At 46.4% G+C, this 16871-nt stretch overlaps 1 protein-coding gene across 1 annotated transcript in view; it reads right to left on the minus strand.

Moving 5' to 3' along the window:
* Window positions 1-13976, minus strand: part of Tbc1d30 (TBC1 domain family member 30) — a 79410-nt gene extending 65434 nt beyond the window's left edge. The window contains exons 1-2 of the mRNA XM_026784546.1: window positions 13613-13976; window positions 10195-10359 (exon numbers count right to left, since the gene is read on the minus strand). Of these exons, the coding sequence (XP_026640347.1) occupies window positions 10195-10359; window positions 13613-13976 (529 nt within the window). The remainder of the gene's footprint in view (window positions 1-10194; window positions 10360-13612) is intronic.
* Between the last annotated feature and the right edge of the window lie 2895 nt (window positions 13977-16871).

Here is a 16871-nt window from a genome sequence, read left to right on the forward strand (position 1 = left end):
TGCATGAGCATGTGCATGAGCATGTGCGTGCACACACAGTACACGTGGGTTACAATGGCAGATGGGGAAAGAGTGCATCTAATTCTTGTTCCCAGGAAGAAAAAAAATCACACTAAAAATATAGTACAGGGAATTTTTAAATCATAACCTACAGGGAATGCAGGAAAGGAGCAGAGAAGATTGGCAGGTTCTGGGGCTGGGGAAGCATACTGGAAAGTAGAAACAGGCACCACAGGCCCAGGTCAACCTCAGACTGACAGAAGAAGGCTGAAAGGCACCCTTGGTCACACCACAGTCTACGACTCTGGGTTGGCAGCCAGGGAGCTCAGAGTGGAGAACGGAGCAGGGGGGGAGGGACACACTACCAATCCCCTGAAGAGCTGGTTCCTTGCCTCCTGCCCTCTCTCCTGAGGCAGGGCAGCGCCTGCTCCCACACTAAGTTCCGTTTCTGGACAGGCTCACCACACAGGCTTGACCCATGGCTTCCTTAGCCTTCATCACTTACTAAGTGACAGGAGCAATCCGGTTAACGTGTCCTTGGTACCTGTGCAGTGTCGGAGCCGGCGAGGGATAAGAGAGTTCATGAGAGCTGAAGCGCTTTAAGTCATCTCGGTCTCTGTCTCCTTCTCAGCCCCTCCTCCCCCACCCTTTAACACCCTCCTTTTCCTCCTCAAGGCCAAAACCAAAAAGATGCACTGCTCTTGCTCCACATTTCTACGTCAGAGCATAACGGATTCTTTAACTGTCCTCATCACTAGCAGAGCCCACAAACGCCCCTCATAGCTGAAGGAACCCGCCCAAGGTCCCAGAAGAAGGCGCGCTACATAGGGAGGCCGGCTTCCTGGGTCCCCACTCACCCAGAATATCAGCGCTAGACCACACCTCTTTTTCCAAACATGTTTCTACATGCATGCAATGAAATCTCCAGATTTTTTTTTTAAGTCCAGAAAGCTTCAAGGTAGATGGGCGTGTGATTCCTGGAATATGGCTAGCCAGAGAGCGCATGGAAGCAGGGACGCTCTCCCATGAGCAGCATGCATCGCGTCGGCCAGAGAGCGCATGGAAGTAGGGACGCTCTCCCACGTCTTAAGTCACACACTGCCCGACTTGATGAGCAGCATGCATCGCATCGGCCAGGCATCAGCAGCCTTGAGGAGGTCCGCGTGCTGTTGCCCTGAGTTCCGTGAGCTGCTCTAGGTGACTGAAGCAGTGGATTGTGGGAAGGCGGGGTCTAGCTCAACTGAAGCAAGCTGGGAGTTACTCTGGCGTGCGGTACCTTTGTCCATAGATAGTGCCAGAATCCAGTTGAACGAAAAGGCATTCAGCTGCTGTCCACTGCAGGACTAATTGCTTGCTTGCTGACAGGGTAAAACCCCTGAAGGGATTCTAGCCAGACTGAGCATGGCAAACATGGCCCTGGCAGGCCTTGCCCTCCTCACCCTTAGAGGGAATGGGTGAGGGAAAAAAAAAAAACCTGTTAGATCACATTTATCTAAAGCTAGCCACCAAGCTTCATTCCTTTATTTGGCCTCTTTCCTCCTCCCGGGGCTGACTACCAAGGTCCAGCTATCATAGTACTGAAGTCAGGCAATCAGAAGCCCCCTTTGACTCACCTGATTAACATGCCAAATTCAAATTAAACACCTAATCCTAACACAGGGTTTTTCCCTTTACATTTGACTATAGGCCACATCTGCCTCTCCTCTCTACCCAGAGACAGTCATTTGTCCCGCTGGGACAAATATCCCTGCCCTTTCCCCTTGGTTCCTTCCCCCTTGCCCCTCATCCTCCACCTCCTGTCTGTCTCCTATTCTCTGCCTGCAGAGGTTTGAATGTAACTGGCCCCATCACCTCTTGGCGTGGCACTAGTAGGAGGTGTGGAGGAAGTGTGTCACTGTGGGGGTGGAATATGAGGCTGCCCATGCTAAGGATACCTCCCAGTGCCTCAGTTGACTTCCTGTTGCCTGCAAAAGGTAGCACTCTCAGATCCATCACCACACCTGTCTGCATGCTGCCATGCTCCCCATCCTGATGATAATGGGGAGCATGAAACTCCCCATTCTGAAACTGTAAGCCAGAATTAAATGTCTTCTTTATAAGAGTTGCCATGGTTATGGTGTCTCTTCACAGTGATATAAAATCCCTACGACAGAAGACATAATCTAAAGTAGAGTGCTCAATGAGCAAATGCATACTGAAGCCCAGATATACAATACCAACCACCAAACCTTCAACCTGGAGACTTCTCCAGCCCTAAGAGAAAGGCTTGAAGGTGCTGGTGACCTTGGAATCCTATGCAGATCACCTCCAGATATGCTCAGTCAATTAACCCTGCCAATGAGCCCACAGTTAGTAGAAACAGGTGGGCAAGGGTGTCTGGGCCCCTGAGAAAAGACTCTAAATATCACAGCTTCTCTGAAAGGGTCTTCCCCACTGTATCATTGGTGTCCTGGTTGGCTTTGTTGGTTTCGGGTTTTGTCCATTTGACATAAACCAGAGTAATCTGGGAGGAGAAACCTCAATTAAGAAAATGTCTTGACCAGACTGCTGGTAGGAGGGTCTATAAGGATACTTCCCTGATTAATGACCACGTGTAAAGATAAAGTTCACTGTGAGTGGTGCCCACCCCTGGGCAGGTGATCCTGAATTGTATAAGAAAGTAGGCTGGGTTGGGCATAGTGGTGCACACCTTTAATCCCAGCACTCAGGAGGCAGAGTCAGGCGGATCTCTGTGACTTTGAGGCCACATGGTGAGTTCAAGGACAGCCAGAGCTGCATAGTGAGACCCTGTCTGGAACAATCAAAACAATAACAACAAAATCAGGCTAAGCAAAATATTGGGGTTCAAGTCAGCAAGCAGCACTCCTCCTTGGCATCCGTGTCAGTTCCTGCCCTAAATTCTGTTTGTGGCAGTCTACCAACCATAACATAAACCCTTCCTCCCTAGTTCGTGGAGTCTATTAGCTGTCACGTAACCCTTTCCTCCCCAGTTGCTTTTGGCCAGGTGTTTATCACAACAGAGGAGGACAAGTGGTCTCCCAACTGCTATTTCCTAGGCACTGCTTTAGTCTCTATCATAGTAGAAGAGTAAGGAAGGAAGAGAGTGTACCGGGCTGGAGGGATGAGTAAAACACGTACCACGCAAGCCTGATGACCTGACTGATTCCCCCAAAACCAACATCAAGGTGGAAGGAGAGAACGGACTCCTTCCTGAACACTGTACTGACTTACACTTACACACACACACACATACACACACACGCTACAGCCCACTGAAGGACAGGGGCTTAGGTCTAATTCCCTGTACTGACTTATACACACACATACACACATGCACACGCACACGCTGTGGCCCACTGAAGAACAGAGGCCCAGGTCTAATTCCTATCTGAACTACTTCATCTGACAAGGTGCTGCTAAGCGTTGGCTCTTCGGTCCACACCCACAGAAGTGCGCATGCACCTACTGCTAAGTGTTAACTAGGCAAGGAATGGGAAAGAATGAGCAGGCTCCTCCCAATCCAGCTGATCATTTGGTAACTGTTCTACAGGACAGCCTGACCCGAGCTGCAGGACTCACTTCTAACTTTGTTCTGACTCCCGCAAAGGAACAGCATGTGAATTCTCCCAGGAACCCAACAGCAGACCAGGCCCCAGAGGCCTTGTGTTTATCTTCTGGGAGCTTTCATCTCAGACAGAAACTTTACCCAGCCTTTCACAACCAGGCTTGACATCGCTACGTGGTATTTGCTTGGGTACATGTATTTTTGCTTGGATATATATATATATATATATATATATATATATATATATATATATATATATATATATCAGAATTATAAAGAAAGGAAAACTCATGCTTTCTTAGGAGAGAGAGTTCACCCAGGGAAGAACACCCAGGAGCCAGGTTCTAGTGTGTATGAGAGAGGGAGAGAGAGGAGAGAGAGAGGGTGAGTGGAGACTGACTGACTGAGCGAGTGAGGAGTGAGTGAGCAAGTTTTGACCACTGAGCTACACCTCTAAAGCACCCCCAAAACATTCCTAATAATTTTATGCCCACAAATATGATTATGTGACAGAACTGTTATGCACTGAGATGACTTCAGGAAGAAACTACATGTGGGTTTAGACCAGGATAAGGGAATAATCACAAAATAACAAAGCTTTTAGGCTGGGGTTGCGGCTCAGCTCGAGCCACAGCACTATAAAAATAACAAAATAAAACATAATTTCTGGAATCTGATGTGTCTTGAGTGTGGGGTTAAAGAACAAGAAGGAAAATATTTCTTATAAAGGACAGAAAAAGCGCCGGCCTTAAACACAAAACTGACTTCATGACTTACTGAGTCTCCTCTCAGACACTGGGGGCTGGGGAAGTCACTCGGTCAGCAGAGTGTTGGTTTAGCATCCATGAAACCCAGTTTGCTCTGCAGCACCACATAACTGGGTATAACAGTACCTGCCTGTGATCTCAACACTTGGGTGGTAGAGACAGGAGGATCAAAAGTTCAAAATCATATAGAGAAATCAAGTTGGAAGTGATCTGGAACCTTCCTCCCTGCTGGCTAGCTTTCATTGTTCCAGAAGGTGTTTTACAAACTGCTTGGGGCGGTGAGTGGGAGGCACCAATAATCTCAACTTGCTATGGATGCTGCATGCTATACAATCAAACTGCCAGGTAAAATATGTCCGATAGTACAATAATGGCATGACTGTTATGGGAATAACCAACTGTTTTGTGTTTGCATTTGAGGTCCACTCCATGCACCCCAGGGGGCAAGCTACTACTGTTGTCTTGCTACACTGAGGTCTTGTGCCCTCGAACTGCTTTCTAAATATTTATTATGCCTGTAAGTATGCTGCTCTCAGTCACAGTCAGAGAAGCCTGGTTTCACGGTGGAAAGAAGTTATGACCGATACTCATAACTAGTCAGAGTTCTGAGAATAAGTGACTGTTGAGTGAGTGACATTTACTCATCCTGAAATATCACCGTCGCCCCCTCCAAGGTTCAGGAAAACACTGTGAAATGAGGGACAGAGAAAGGTAAGGGCTGGAAGATGGGAAGGAGTGTTGTACAGAAGGTAAGGGCTGGAAGATGGGAAGGAGGGTTGCACAGAGCCATCTTCTAGACACAGCATGGCACTGGCATTCATGAACTCAGCAGCTGTAGTTATCAACAGAAGATTGGGTCCTTCAACATCTTGTCATGATTGGGGGGAGGAAGATAGATCTCACGGCCCCGCTGCTCACTAAGGAGCGATTAGCACAGGATGGTGGAGGAGGAAGAGCCATCTTCTTCAGTGGTGTAGTCACTGGTAAGTTGCCCGTGCTGCACTAAACAATCCCCACACCCATGCTCACATAAGCAACACTAAGTAAATTCAGTGAGACACACAAAATTTCTTTTCTCACCATGAGGTTAAAACGTTGTGATAAGAGGGGTCAGGGTAGGAAGAAGAGGGCAGGAGACGGTACTAGGGGTGAGTATGATCAAAATATATTGTGAGAATTACTAAATTATTCAAAAGGTTAACACATTAAAACAAGTCCCAGGTCATTTTCAGCGACATAATGGGCCTGAGGTCAATGCCACCTTGGTTTACATTAAACCTTGTTCCTGTCACCAGCTGCCCCTCAAAACTGATAACTTTAAGACATCAACCACAGAGCATTGAACCACTGGAGAGGCCCTAGTGAGCATGGACTCTCTGAATGCACAGGTCACATGGCTGTGAAATCTCCTCCATAGAACTTAGCACTGTTGCTCAGTTAGTAACATTCATTAAAGTGAAATGACAAAACATAAACAAATAGGGGACACATTTGTAAGACATGTATGTGACACAGAATCCCATCAAATCTGTAAGAAAATGTCAGACTGTTTATCAAGGGAAATGGGCACCTCACACAAAATGGTACCAGGACAGCCAATAATATCATGCAAAGGTGTTGGTTTACACTAGTAATGAGCAAAATTAAACACACACAGACACTGCACCAACAAACTGAGCAGACTGTCGGTACCACGGTCACTTCAGAGCCACCCGATCCTTCTCCTTCTGCAGAATTTCGCCCTTGCTCACATACAAAGAATCTATTTCTTGATTCCCACCAAGCAGGAGGCCCAAGGGACCAAGAAAAGTGAACTTTGGAGTTTCTGGAGCTCTGGGAGAATAAATCCGTTCATTCACATGGGGTTGCTGGCTGGAGGACAAACTGGTAAGCAGTGACTGTCCTTTGCAAAGATTCTGTCCAGGCACCTGGATCTGTTACATGTCCCTGGACTTTTAACTATGTCTGCCAGCCTGCTTAGGCATTTAGATCCATTTTTGTTGTGTAAGCCATGACTGAAAGAAAACTGTTTACTATTGCAACACCACAACAAAACAAAACAAAACAAAACAACAGAGGAGAAAGGTCTTGTCTCCAAGCCTATGCACCTGAATTCAGTCCCCTGGTCCCATACAGTAGAGAGAGAAAACCAACTCCCAAACACTGGCCTCTGACCATCACGTACAGGCACACACAGGCACGCAACACACACATGCCTATACATGTGCATACATGCACAACGGCACACATGCATACCTGCACACACATGAGCACCAGCACATAAACACACAAAGGATGCTCACCTATTTGACAAGGCACTTGGATCTTCTAGGCATTTATAAGAAACGAGATGCAGGATGCTACAGCAGATTCGTTACTAAAGCAAGGCTGCCAGCTCTCTGATAAGCCTGTGTGTGGTCGGCAAGGCTTCGACACGGCCACATATATTCATACTTTGCTCATGCTTTCTCTCATCTCAGCTTTAAAGTTACAGCTATGTTTTATTGCTTGATTTGTAGCAGCCTTCCACCTAAAATCTGCAAAGCAGATTATAAAGCTATGTGAGGCTAAGAACATGGCTTCTGCTCTCAGGAAAAGGAGATTCAGCAAAACACGTAACTATCTCAACAGCCCATCCTTAGATAAATATGAGGGAAATATCTCCTCCATCAGACAAGTACTGATCCTGCACCATGGTTTTTGCTTGTTTTGTTTGTTTGTTTAGAGTTTAGAGGAGGTTTTATGTTGGTTTTTTTGTTGTTGTTGTTGTTTTTTGGGTTTTTTTTGAGACAGGGTCTCACTACGTAACACAGTCTGAACTCAAACTCTTGATCCTCCTGACCCAACATTCCTTTGGTTCTTTTCATTGTCCTAGAGCCTTTAAGTGGGTTTTCCTACACGCCAAACTACGTTTGTACGATCCAATCATTTAGCCGAGATAAGCATTTCCTTCCTGTGCAGGCTGTACTAGAGCAGAGCATGCTATAAACCAGGGATTACCTTGTTTTTTTGCACACTACAAAATTTAGCAATGCTGTGACAATATCGTAGAACTAGAGGAAGAAACAGAGCGCTTGTGGCTTATGGTGGAAAACAGGGACTTTTAAGGGTGCTATCTTCTAATTCTTTCTCAATCACTCAGTAGTGTGACTTTGGGCAAATAGTTAAACTTGCGGAATCTCAATATTCTAATACAAGGTCCCTAAAGGAGGTACCATAAGGCAATAGTTGAGCATAAGGCATATACCCAATAAATGATCACAGATGTGCTGGTATTTTTAAACAGTATTAAAATGTTTATTAGAATAGATACTCTTAGGTGATATAGAGAGAAGACACATTCTAATATAAGACAAACATTGATCCTGACCTTCTTCCTGTTTGACTTTTTTTTTTTTTTTGAGCTAGAGTCTGGCAATGTGGCCCAGGCTTATCCCATAATCTTGATTCTCCTGCTTCAATCTCCTGAGAGCTACGCACACAGACATACCACCACACTTGGCAGACCGTGCTTTTCTTATCCTGCCCCAGTTTTAACGAAGAGACACTGTCTGTGGTGGCTTCGACGAGAACGGTCCTCATGGTCTCGCATATTTGAGTGTCCGGTTCCCAGGTGGTGAACCATTAAGGATTAGAAGGTGTGACCTTGTCTCAAAAGTCCAGGGCAAGGCCTGTCTCTCTCTGACTCTCTCTGTTTCTCCCTCTCCCTCTCCTTCTCTCTCAGTCTCACCGGCGGGAACCAGAAGAGAGCTCTCAGCTTTATCACCATGCCTGCCTGCCGCCACGCCTGATGGTCATGGGCCAGTCCCCTAAAACTGTAAGCAAACCCCCGAATAAATGAAACACATGCTCACTTTTATAAAACGCACCGGTCATGGTGTCTCTTCACAGCAACAGGACAGTAACTGAGATACTGCCGTGAGGCGCTTGTAAGGAACTGTAAAGTATAAGCAGCTGTTGCCACCTAGGTTCTGGGGATCCAACTCAGCAGACCCTCATTCAAGCACCCTAAACCACCAAGTCATCTCCCTAATCCCAACTTTTGCATTTAATCAAACAAGTCAACACACTGTATTTGACTATGTTGTTGCCAGCTGCTACTAAAGCAGGAGCAGTTGTTCTGAACGGCAGTGGAACTTAACAACTCTCAGTATGTTTGCTGTTGGTTGGCTTTGCAGAAAGAGTAGCAATGAGTTGGAGGCTGCAACGCTAATGCACTTGTATTACCAAGGAAAGAACTGAGCTTGTTGGGAAAGGCTCCAGACAGCCCCACAGTCTCTACAATGAAAGAAAAAAATGGCTAGAATTAAAAGACATAATTTTAAAATATATAAGGAGGATGCAGTCACAGACTCACAAGTTGAGTTTGGTGCTGGTGGGCACATTGTCTGAAAAACACAAATGCCAATCCTTCTGTCAATCAAATACATCTAAAATCTACCATTAGTCCAGCAAGCTCCAGCTCCTCTCGTCTGCCCCACCCTTCCCCGTGTCTTCCCTCCGCATCAGAACTCCATGCTTCCACCAGCTTGTGCTTTAAACTTCTTGCAGAAAAGCTAATAATTAAGTAGATAGACACAAAGTTGAAAGAAAGAAATCAAAACAAGTCTTTCCTACTAGAAAAGAGGGGAAATCATGTTTACTTAACACATTTGAGTGAGTCAGAATCCATGAAAAGTGATCATGTATAATGCATGCCAACTCTACAAAGACATACATGCATGCAGATCCATGCACACACCCGCTTCTGTCACCCTCCTCTGGCTCACCAGATAAGCTCCTGACTACAGGAAAGTTTGCCTACTCTACTGCGTTCTTCCTGGTGTGGACCCTCATGACCACTGTGATCACTGAACCACATTCTGCTTCAAATGCATTACATGAAACCTCTCAGCCAAAACTGTCAATAAGTAGAAAATATCAAACAGCAATATATGGAAGAGAGGCAGGAAACTCACCATTGGATGGGATTTTAAGCTGATAATGCTATTATTACAAACTAACTAATTAAGCCCTGGAATCTGTTCCATGAAAACAGACACATCTTGATTTTTAAATTAAAACAAAACAAAGCAAAAAAAAAAACAAAACAAAACAAAACAAAAAAAAACCAAACCACCTTCAATCTGTTTACATATAAAACATGACAGAGGCGAAAGCAAAAAGAAAAAGCCACTCTGACATGCACCCAAGAAACTGCCCCAGGCGTCTGATGGTAGCAACTCTTATGCCTGCGTTTGCCATACCTGAACCCCACTCTGCCAGGCTGCGTGTCAACAAAGAAGGCAAAACAGAAACAGGGACACGTTAGCAGAATCAAACACAACGCAACTGTACGGAGAATTACAAATCAACTGAAAAGTTTTAATAACAATGAAGATGGATCAGTAGCTGAGCAGTTCAGTTCCGTTAACAAGCTAGGCAGCTCTTAGCTGAAAGTGGGTACTGCAAGACACAGGCTTCATTTGTTCAAATGCTTTGCCCTTCTTAGATTTCAGAGCAGGCTGTAAGCAGCCCTCATTGGCTAGGCCAATTGTTTAATATCCCATTAGAGCACAGAGATTAAGGGAGCAAGGACAAGACTTTAAGTGACATCAACTCCGTGCTTGTTGAAGCACCTGCTGTCGCATAAACAGTAACCATCGTCAGAGAGAAGTGTTTTCTCTATTGTTCTCGGTTATCCCCTCAAATGGTGAATAACAAAACTAGGATCTAACATTAGGCATAAAGCATTCATTAGGAAGCTGTATTATTTGGTAGGTTCCTGAACTTTTCAAACTATAGCAAAGCAGTGTCTGCTGCAGCTTCACTACCAGCAAAAGTGGCCAAGGAGGGACAAACACCCCAGACCCCAGGACTCACTTCTCTTCTGCGACACAGCCTGCAAGCAGGCAGTCACAATGTCGCAGTTCTTCTGAACTTTATGCAGAAGTCTGTCTTTCTGCTTCAGCTGCCGGAGTAGCTTCGCCGACTGGATGCCAATCCTGTACTTCAGCTCACGAAGGATTGTCCTCAGCTCACTAGAGTCTATCGGGAAAGAAAGAGAGCGATAAGCCCCCAGTGTGATACTAGCCAAAAGTTATCTATGTGAAAAAATGCATTTAAACCCACTCCTTCTTGTTCTTAGTCTAAGACAACTTGTACATATTCAGCCAAGGCATCCCAGTCCAGTGAGGCACCCATCCATCTTCCACTGTACTCATGAGACAAATTCTCTCAGATAAATGCCATCCTTGATGCCACATGTAACATGTAAGCAAAGACTCCAGGTGCACATTTACCTTCTGATGCTTATGGGCCTAAAACACCGCCTACTCAAGAGACTAAGGCAGGAGGATCCCGAGTTCAAAGCCAGACAGCACAACTAAGATCCAGTCTCAAGAACTCAAGGGCTGTGGAGACAGCAATGCAAACTCACCTAGCCAAGCACCCACATAAAAACACAGTCATGGTGGCACACTGGGCTCTACATGCACATGTATGTACACACAAAAACAGACAAGAGGTAAAAGAGGCTCAGTGGTAGAGGCCTTGCCTAACACGTGCGACGTTCCGGTTGTTCAGACCCCAAGACCACAAAAAATAGAAACCAGCTACAAACAGCTTTATCAGTTGTCAGTTAAAAGCAAATAATGCCTTCACATTTTGTGATATAGATGAATGTGGTTGTGCTAGTTTTAAGTCTATGGTCTTCAAATAACCTTCTCAGTAAATTTCATTTAGAACCCCGTAATTTTCCATCTGTGGTAGAAAATGTATGTCCTCTAAAAGGATCAAATAACTCTTGGGCTAGAGAGATGACTCAGGAATTAAGATCACTGACTGACTGACTCTTCCAAAGGACCAAGTTCAAATCCTAACACACACAGGGGCTAACAACTGCCTGTAGGTCCAGGTCCAGGGGTTCTGACACCTCCTCCTGACCTTGGCAGGCACTGTGCACAGACGTGTAGGCAAAGCACCCAAACATATAAAATAACTCTTAAAAAATTAAAATAACTAAGAACCTTAATAATAATAATTATTAATAACCATTCTGCATTCTTAAAACTAATGCTCACAACAAAAAGAGATGATATGAAAACCCTATCTAATTTTTGGTGTTTCTTAAGGTATCTAGGACTCTTCATTTCTCTGTATTATGTACTACTTATGGGAACATGTTCCGATACTGTAGGAAAATGTCTCCTACAGTAATATCTACAGTTAAATAAACACAATACAGGCAGAATCGTCTCCGTGTCAACTCCTGTTTCTCACTAAGAAACAAAGGAAACTGGTCAGCTGGAAAACTGACCAATTTCCTCTCTAAGGAATTTTATCCTTATATGATAAATGGGTTTATAATGAAAATTATCTCTAACCTTCCCTGAGCACTTAACACACATTAACGTAGGCCCAAAGCCTTACAGCTAGCTAGAAACAGTAGCAGCATGTCAACTAGGGAATCTGACTCCAAAGTTCAGACCTTCACCACACACAACCCGGTTTCCTTCAGAAGCCATCTTGTTACTGCCCCCTAAACCACAGACCCACACACACTAGCTAGGAAGGTGCTATGCTGACACATCAGTGAAACGGGCAACAGTGAGAGAAGAAAATTACCACTCCGGTTATCAGCGTTGTGTGAAACCCAGTGAGCACAGCACCTAGACTTGCGTCGGAACGGCTGGGTTCTGAGGCTGAAAACAATCAGACCCAATGAGCATCATCTCAGCGAACAACTGCAGGGATCCCCCGGCTGTCTAACCGGTGCTCTAGGGATGTTTATCAACAGAGACAGTACGTCACTATGTGGTGTCTTCTTCAACCAATGCAGTCAACTGCACGGAAAGAAAAGGTACGCGGGCAACTTGGCGAGCAATGGGATGAAAATTGGGGAGAAATGGACTCCTCCAGGTCCCGTGAGTGATTAGCAGAGTGCCGCCGCCCACTGGCAAACTGCCGGCCTCTCCTGCAAACTTTGCCTGGCCAGTTTCCCCCTACCAAAAGGAAATGAGCAGTCACCAAAGTTTCCTGGTAGTGAAATGCGAACAGCTCTCTCAAACAAGGAAATCAAATCAAAATTTTCAGGACTGATTCTGTTGGAGTCTGAACTATTGCCCCGTAGCAAGAGTTTGGGCACAGATGCACTTCTTACCACAGCTGGATAATCATATAAAATAAAATGACCCAATTCCAGTCAAAATACCATAGTCAGCTGCAGGGGGTAACTTGACCAGGAAGCCAGAAAAGGAAGCTGAAAATTGTTTACAGAGGTAGGAGAAAGCAGATAGATTTATTGTTCTTCTAGTTTGCTTTTTGTTTTGTTTTGTTTTCTGGAACCAGCTAGACTGGACATTGTCAGTGCATGAGCACTGTACGTATAATTCGCTTTATCCCTCCCAGGGTCACTTAGCACAAAAAGATACTTGCAAGAAACGTGAGGGTGGCTTGCCCTCTGCTCCCACACCTTACGTTTTGTAAGTATGCACAAAGGCAACTGCAGCTAGTACTGATGCCTGAAACACAAGCTATCATTATTGAGGATAAATAATCATGATCTAACCAGAACGTGAGCCTCAGAGTTTGATAACAAAAGACATATCAAATTAGGCTCTGCTCTGAGAAAACCAAGGTCATTTCTCAGCTCTCCAGGCTGACGGAAGGTTGCAGCAGTTAAATGCACTCAATCCTTTCCAGAGACCCAGATTAAACCTGCAGCGAAACTGCATTATCGAATTATTCTGCCTCCCTAGTTAAACCATATCCAAGTGGGTGGCTTGGGGAAGGGGAGGGGTGGAAAGTCCTGGAAGTCGGCTATTTCCCTCCTCCCAGCGCCCTCTAGATAACTTCTTGTGCACAAGGAAGAAACTCCAAACTAGTCCTAACTTCAGGCGCAGTTAAAATCTTAGACTGTCTCGGGCCTTGGGCACCTGAGGGACTGAGGGAGGTGGGGAGACTCGACCACGCTCTGAGCCACACCTGCAGAGGGGGTTGGAAATAGACGCAGTGAAAGTGTGACTGTAAGTCCCCAGGAGTCACACTCTCCGGGTGTGCGACAGGAGGGTAACTGGCACAGGTGGAGTAGGGGCGCAAATGGCGCAAGTGGACAGGTGGCGTAACTGGCACAGGTGGAGTAGGGGCGCAAATGGAGCGACTGGACAGGTGGCGCAGGAAGGCAGGTTGGCTGGAGGCGCAAACAGCGCAAAGTAGACAGGTAACTTAGGAAGAAAGGAGAGCAGGTGGCGCAGGTGGGCAAGTGGCACAGATAGGCAGGAGTCCCCACGCCGCCGCTCACCTTTCTGCCGCAGGTACTGCATCTGGAGCCGCAGACTCGGCCGCTCCCGCAGCTCCTGCAGCACTCGGGAGTCGCCCACGCCGCGACCTCCCAGGAATACGTCGGAACCCGAGGTCTCGGTGGAACTATCCAGGCTGTCGCTGCGCCGGGGGCGACTCCGGGACGCACGGTCCCCGCCGGCTGCCACCTCATCCTCCTCGGTGCAGCTGTAGAGTTCGATGAGCAGCCCGCTCACTAGGGACGCCGTGCGGCTCGTGCGGCCGTGGGGCTGAGGCTCCTCGTCGCCCTCGGCTGCCGAGTGCTCCGCCGCCGCCTCAGCTTGCAGCAGCGGCTCCTGCGTCCGGCCCGCGGGAAGGACCTCCATCGCTCGCAACGCCGCGCCGGCCGCCAGTTCCGGGAGGGCGCGGCCACGCTGGCTGCGGAGTGCCCGGCAGGGGTCTAAACGCCAATCGATGGGCGGAGCCGGAGATCCGGCTTCTACTCCTCGGGCGCTGCGCCCAGGTCCTCCTGCCTTCCCACCTGACCCGCGCGTCCTGCAGGCTGCACAAAAACCTTTCTAAAAGTCTGACCATCTGGCATGATGTACTAGAGTTTTAATGACGTTGGGAATCTTTTCCGTCCATTACAAGACCTGGATTAAGATCAACTGAATTCCAAGACACAGAATGAGGGTTTAATAAACCTTTCTGTGTTGACGGAGCTAATAAAACTCGCCAGAGCAGGTTTTGATGGTAAAATCAAATTTATGAGAGATTTATCCTTTTCTTTAAAAAAGGGAGGGGGGCTGAGAGATGGCTCAGAGGTAAAGAGCACTGACTGTTCTTCCAGAGGTCCTGAGTTCAGTTCCCAGCAACCACATGGTGGCTCACAACCATCTATGATGAGATCTGGTGCCCTTTTCTGGCCGTTTGAGAAAAAGAAAAAATAGAAAAAAGAAAAAGAATTATTGTGGAGTGTGTGCACGCTCATTCCATAACATGCATGTGGAGTCAGATGCCAACTTTATGTAGTCGGTTCTCTCCTTCCTACTTTAGGCAAGTTCTGGGGATCATACAGGGGTTGCCAGGCTTGTTTGACAAGTGCTTTTGCCTGGTGAGCCTTCTCGCCAGTCCTAGAGATTTATCTGCACACTAGACTTCACAAGAGTTTTGATACCGTCACCGTAGATACCTTTGTGAATTTAGTCAGACTAGTCATCACTTTAACCCTGTGGTGTCCTCGCTTTTCGGTGAGGGGTCCGGAGCAACAAGACTGGATGACTTGCCACAAAGTTACCTTGAACTTGTATTAGTGTCTGCCTCTCATTAGGCATAAATACTCAGTCTGACGCTGTAATCTTCTGCCAGCTTCTGCCGGGCTTCTCGTGAACAGCGGCAGGCCTCCTGTTTGTTCACACTTCTTACCCTTTGGGGCGCAGCCTGACCCTGTGAATACAAACCTGCTGTCCTTGACCACTACCACCAAAAATAATTGGAAACTGGAGCAAACATGGGTTATAAAAGCACAAGTCTAATAACGTTTTACACCCTAAAGCATACAGAATTTAAACTTGTACTGCAGGGGCTGAGAGATGGGTCAGGGGATAAGAGCCCTGGCTGCTCTTTCAGAGGACAGGGGTTCAGTTCCCAGCACCCACAAGGCGGATCACCCACAAGGGGATCTGACGCCCTCCTCAGACCTCCACTGGTTCTGCAAGTGCTGCACAGGACACACACTCAGGCATGCTCACATAAAGTATTTTTAAAACCTCATACTGAAAACATTGTGTGATTTTATAACTGATTATCTTCTGCCACCACTTAGTGGTAAAAGCTTGTAATCTCAGCAATGGGAGACCCAAGTAGGGCAGTTCAAAGCCAGCCTGAGCTACATAACAAGATTCTGTGTTTAATTTTTTTTTAATTTTTTTAAATAAATAAAAATAAAAAGTATGACAAGATGGCTCAGCAAGTAACGGAACATTAGTCAACAACCTGTGTTTGATCCCTGGCGCCCATACGGTACAAGTGAAAACCAGCTCCTAAAATGTTGCCCTTTGACTTCCACATGTGCACCATGACACACAAGCATACACACACAAATGTCGACCTTTTCATAAACTAAAAAGAAAGAGATAGCTGGGCGATGGTGGCGCACGCCTTTAATCCCAGCACTCGGGAGGCAGAGGCAGGTGGATCTCTGTGAGTTCAAGACCAGCCTGGTCTACAGAGCTAGTTCCAGGACAGGCTCCAAAACCACAGAGAAACCCTGTCTCGGGAAAAAAAAAAAGAGAGATAAATAAATTGCTACCTCATTGAAGCTTTTAAAGAGAGTTTTCTCCCTATTGCCTGTAGCATGAGTGAATGAATCCAAGAGTCCTTCTTCGTCAACCAAACTTTGCGGCACACAAGACTTTCCCAAGGGGCAAATACCATGATTGTTTCTCTAGCCTCAGTCGACCTCCCCGGGTTTCCCTCTGCCTCCGCTAGGAAGACTTCTGTGTCCCCCAGGAACTTTGGCAGAGACGTTCAAAGGGAGCTGAGGAAGGTGGAGAAAGAGAACGAGGAAACAGCCGCTTGCTAACACTGACATCTCTAAAGTAATAAAACTCCAAAATCATTCCCCATCCTTAGCAAGTTACTGGAGAAGGGAAGACTGGCAAACTGGAAATGAAGGAAAGCCGACTCAAGCTGTGTGTACGTATTAGGGAGTCACAATGTCTTCCCAAGACAGCATCTGTTTGAGTGGGTTTTCCCTGACCTCCTGTGTGAACTCACCCCCTCCAGCAACGCCCCTTATCTCTTCTTTTTTCAACAACTTCTTTCGTTTTGAAAGGGTGGGTGCACGTGCCACCGTGAACATGAGGAATCAACTGTCTCCTACTGCAGGGTGCTGGGCGTTGAGCTTGGGATGGCAAGCTTGGTGGAAGTGCTTTTTCCTGCTGAGCTTCCCTTTGGTTCTGTTTCTTGTGCTTTTTTTCCTTTTGTGTTTCTTCTCAGCTTCCTACTCACCGTATAATCTCCCCATTGATTTCGTTATCCAATTCCTGTGACTAAAACTTCTAAGGACAGGAAATTTTGTCAGTATTGTTCATCAAAATATGCCCATCACCTACACCAGGCCCTGATATAGTATAACTAATTAATACTTCCTGAATTAATTAACTGGATAAAAATGAAAACGGGGGGGGGGCTGGAGAGATGGCTCAGAGGTTAAGAGCATTGCCTGCTCTACCAAAGGTCCTGAGTTCAATTCCCAGCAACCACATGGTGGCTCACAA

This window comes from Microtus ochrogaster, chromosome 24 (assembly GCF_000317375.1).
Source record: "Microtus ochrogaster isolate Prairie Vole_2 chromosome 24, MicOch1.0, whole genome shotgun sequence".
NCBI classification, from domain to species: Eukaryota; Metazoa; Chordata; class Mammalia; order Rodentia; family Cricetidae; genus Microtus; species Microtus ochrogaster.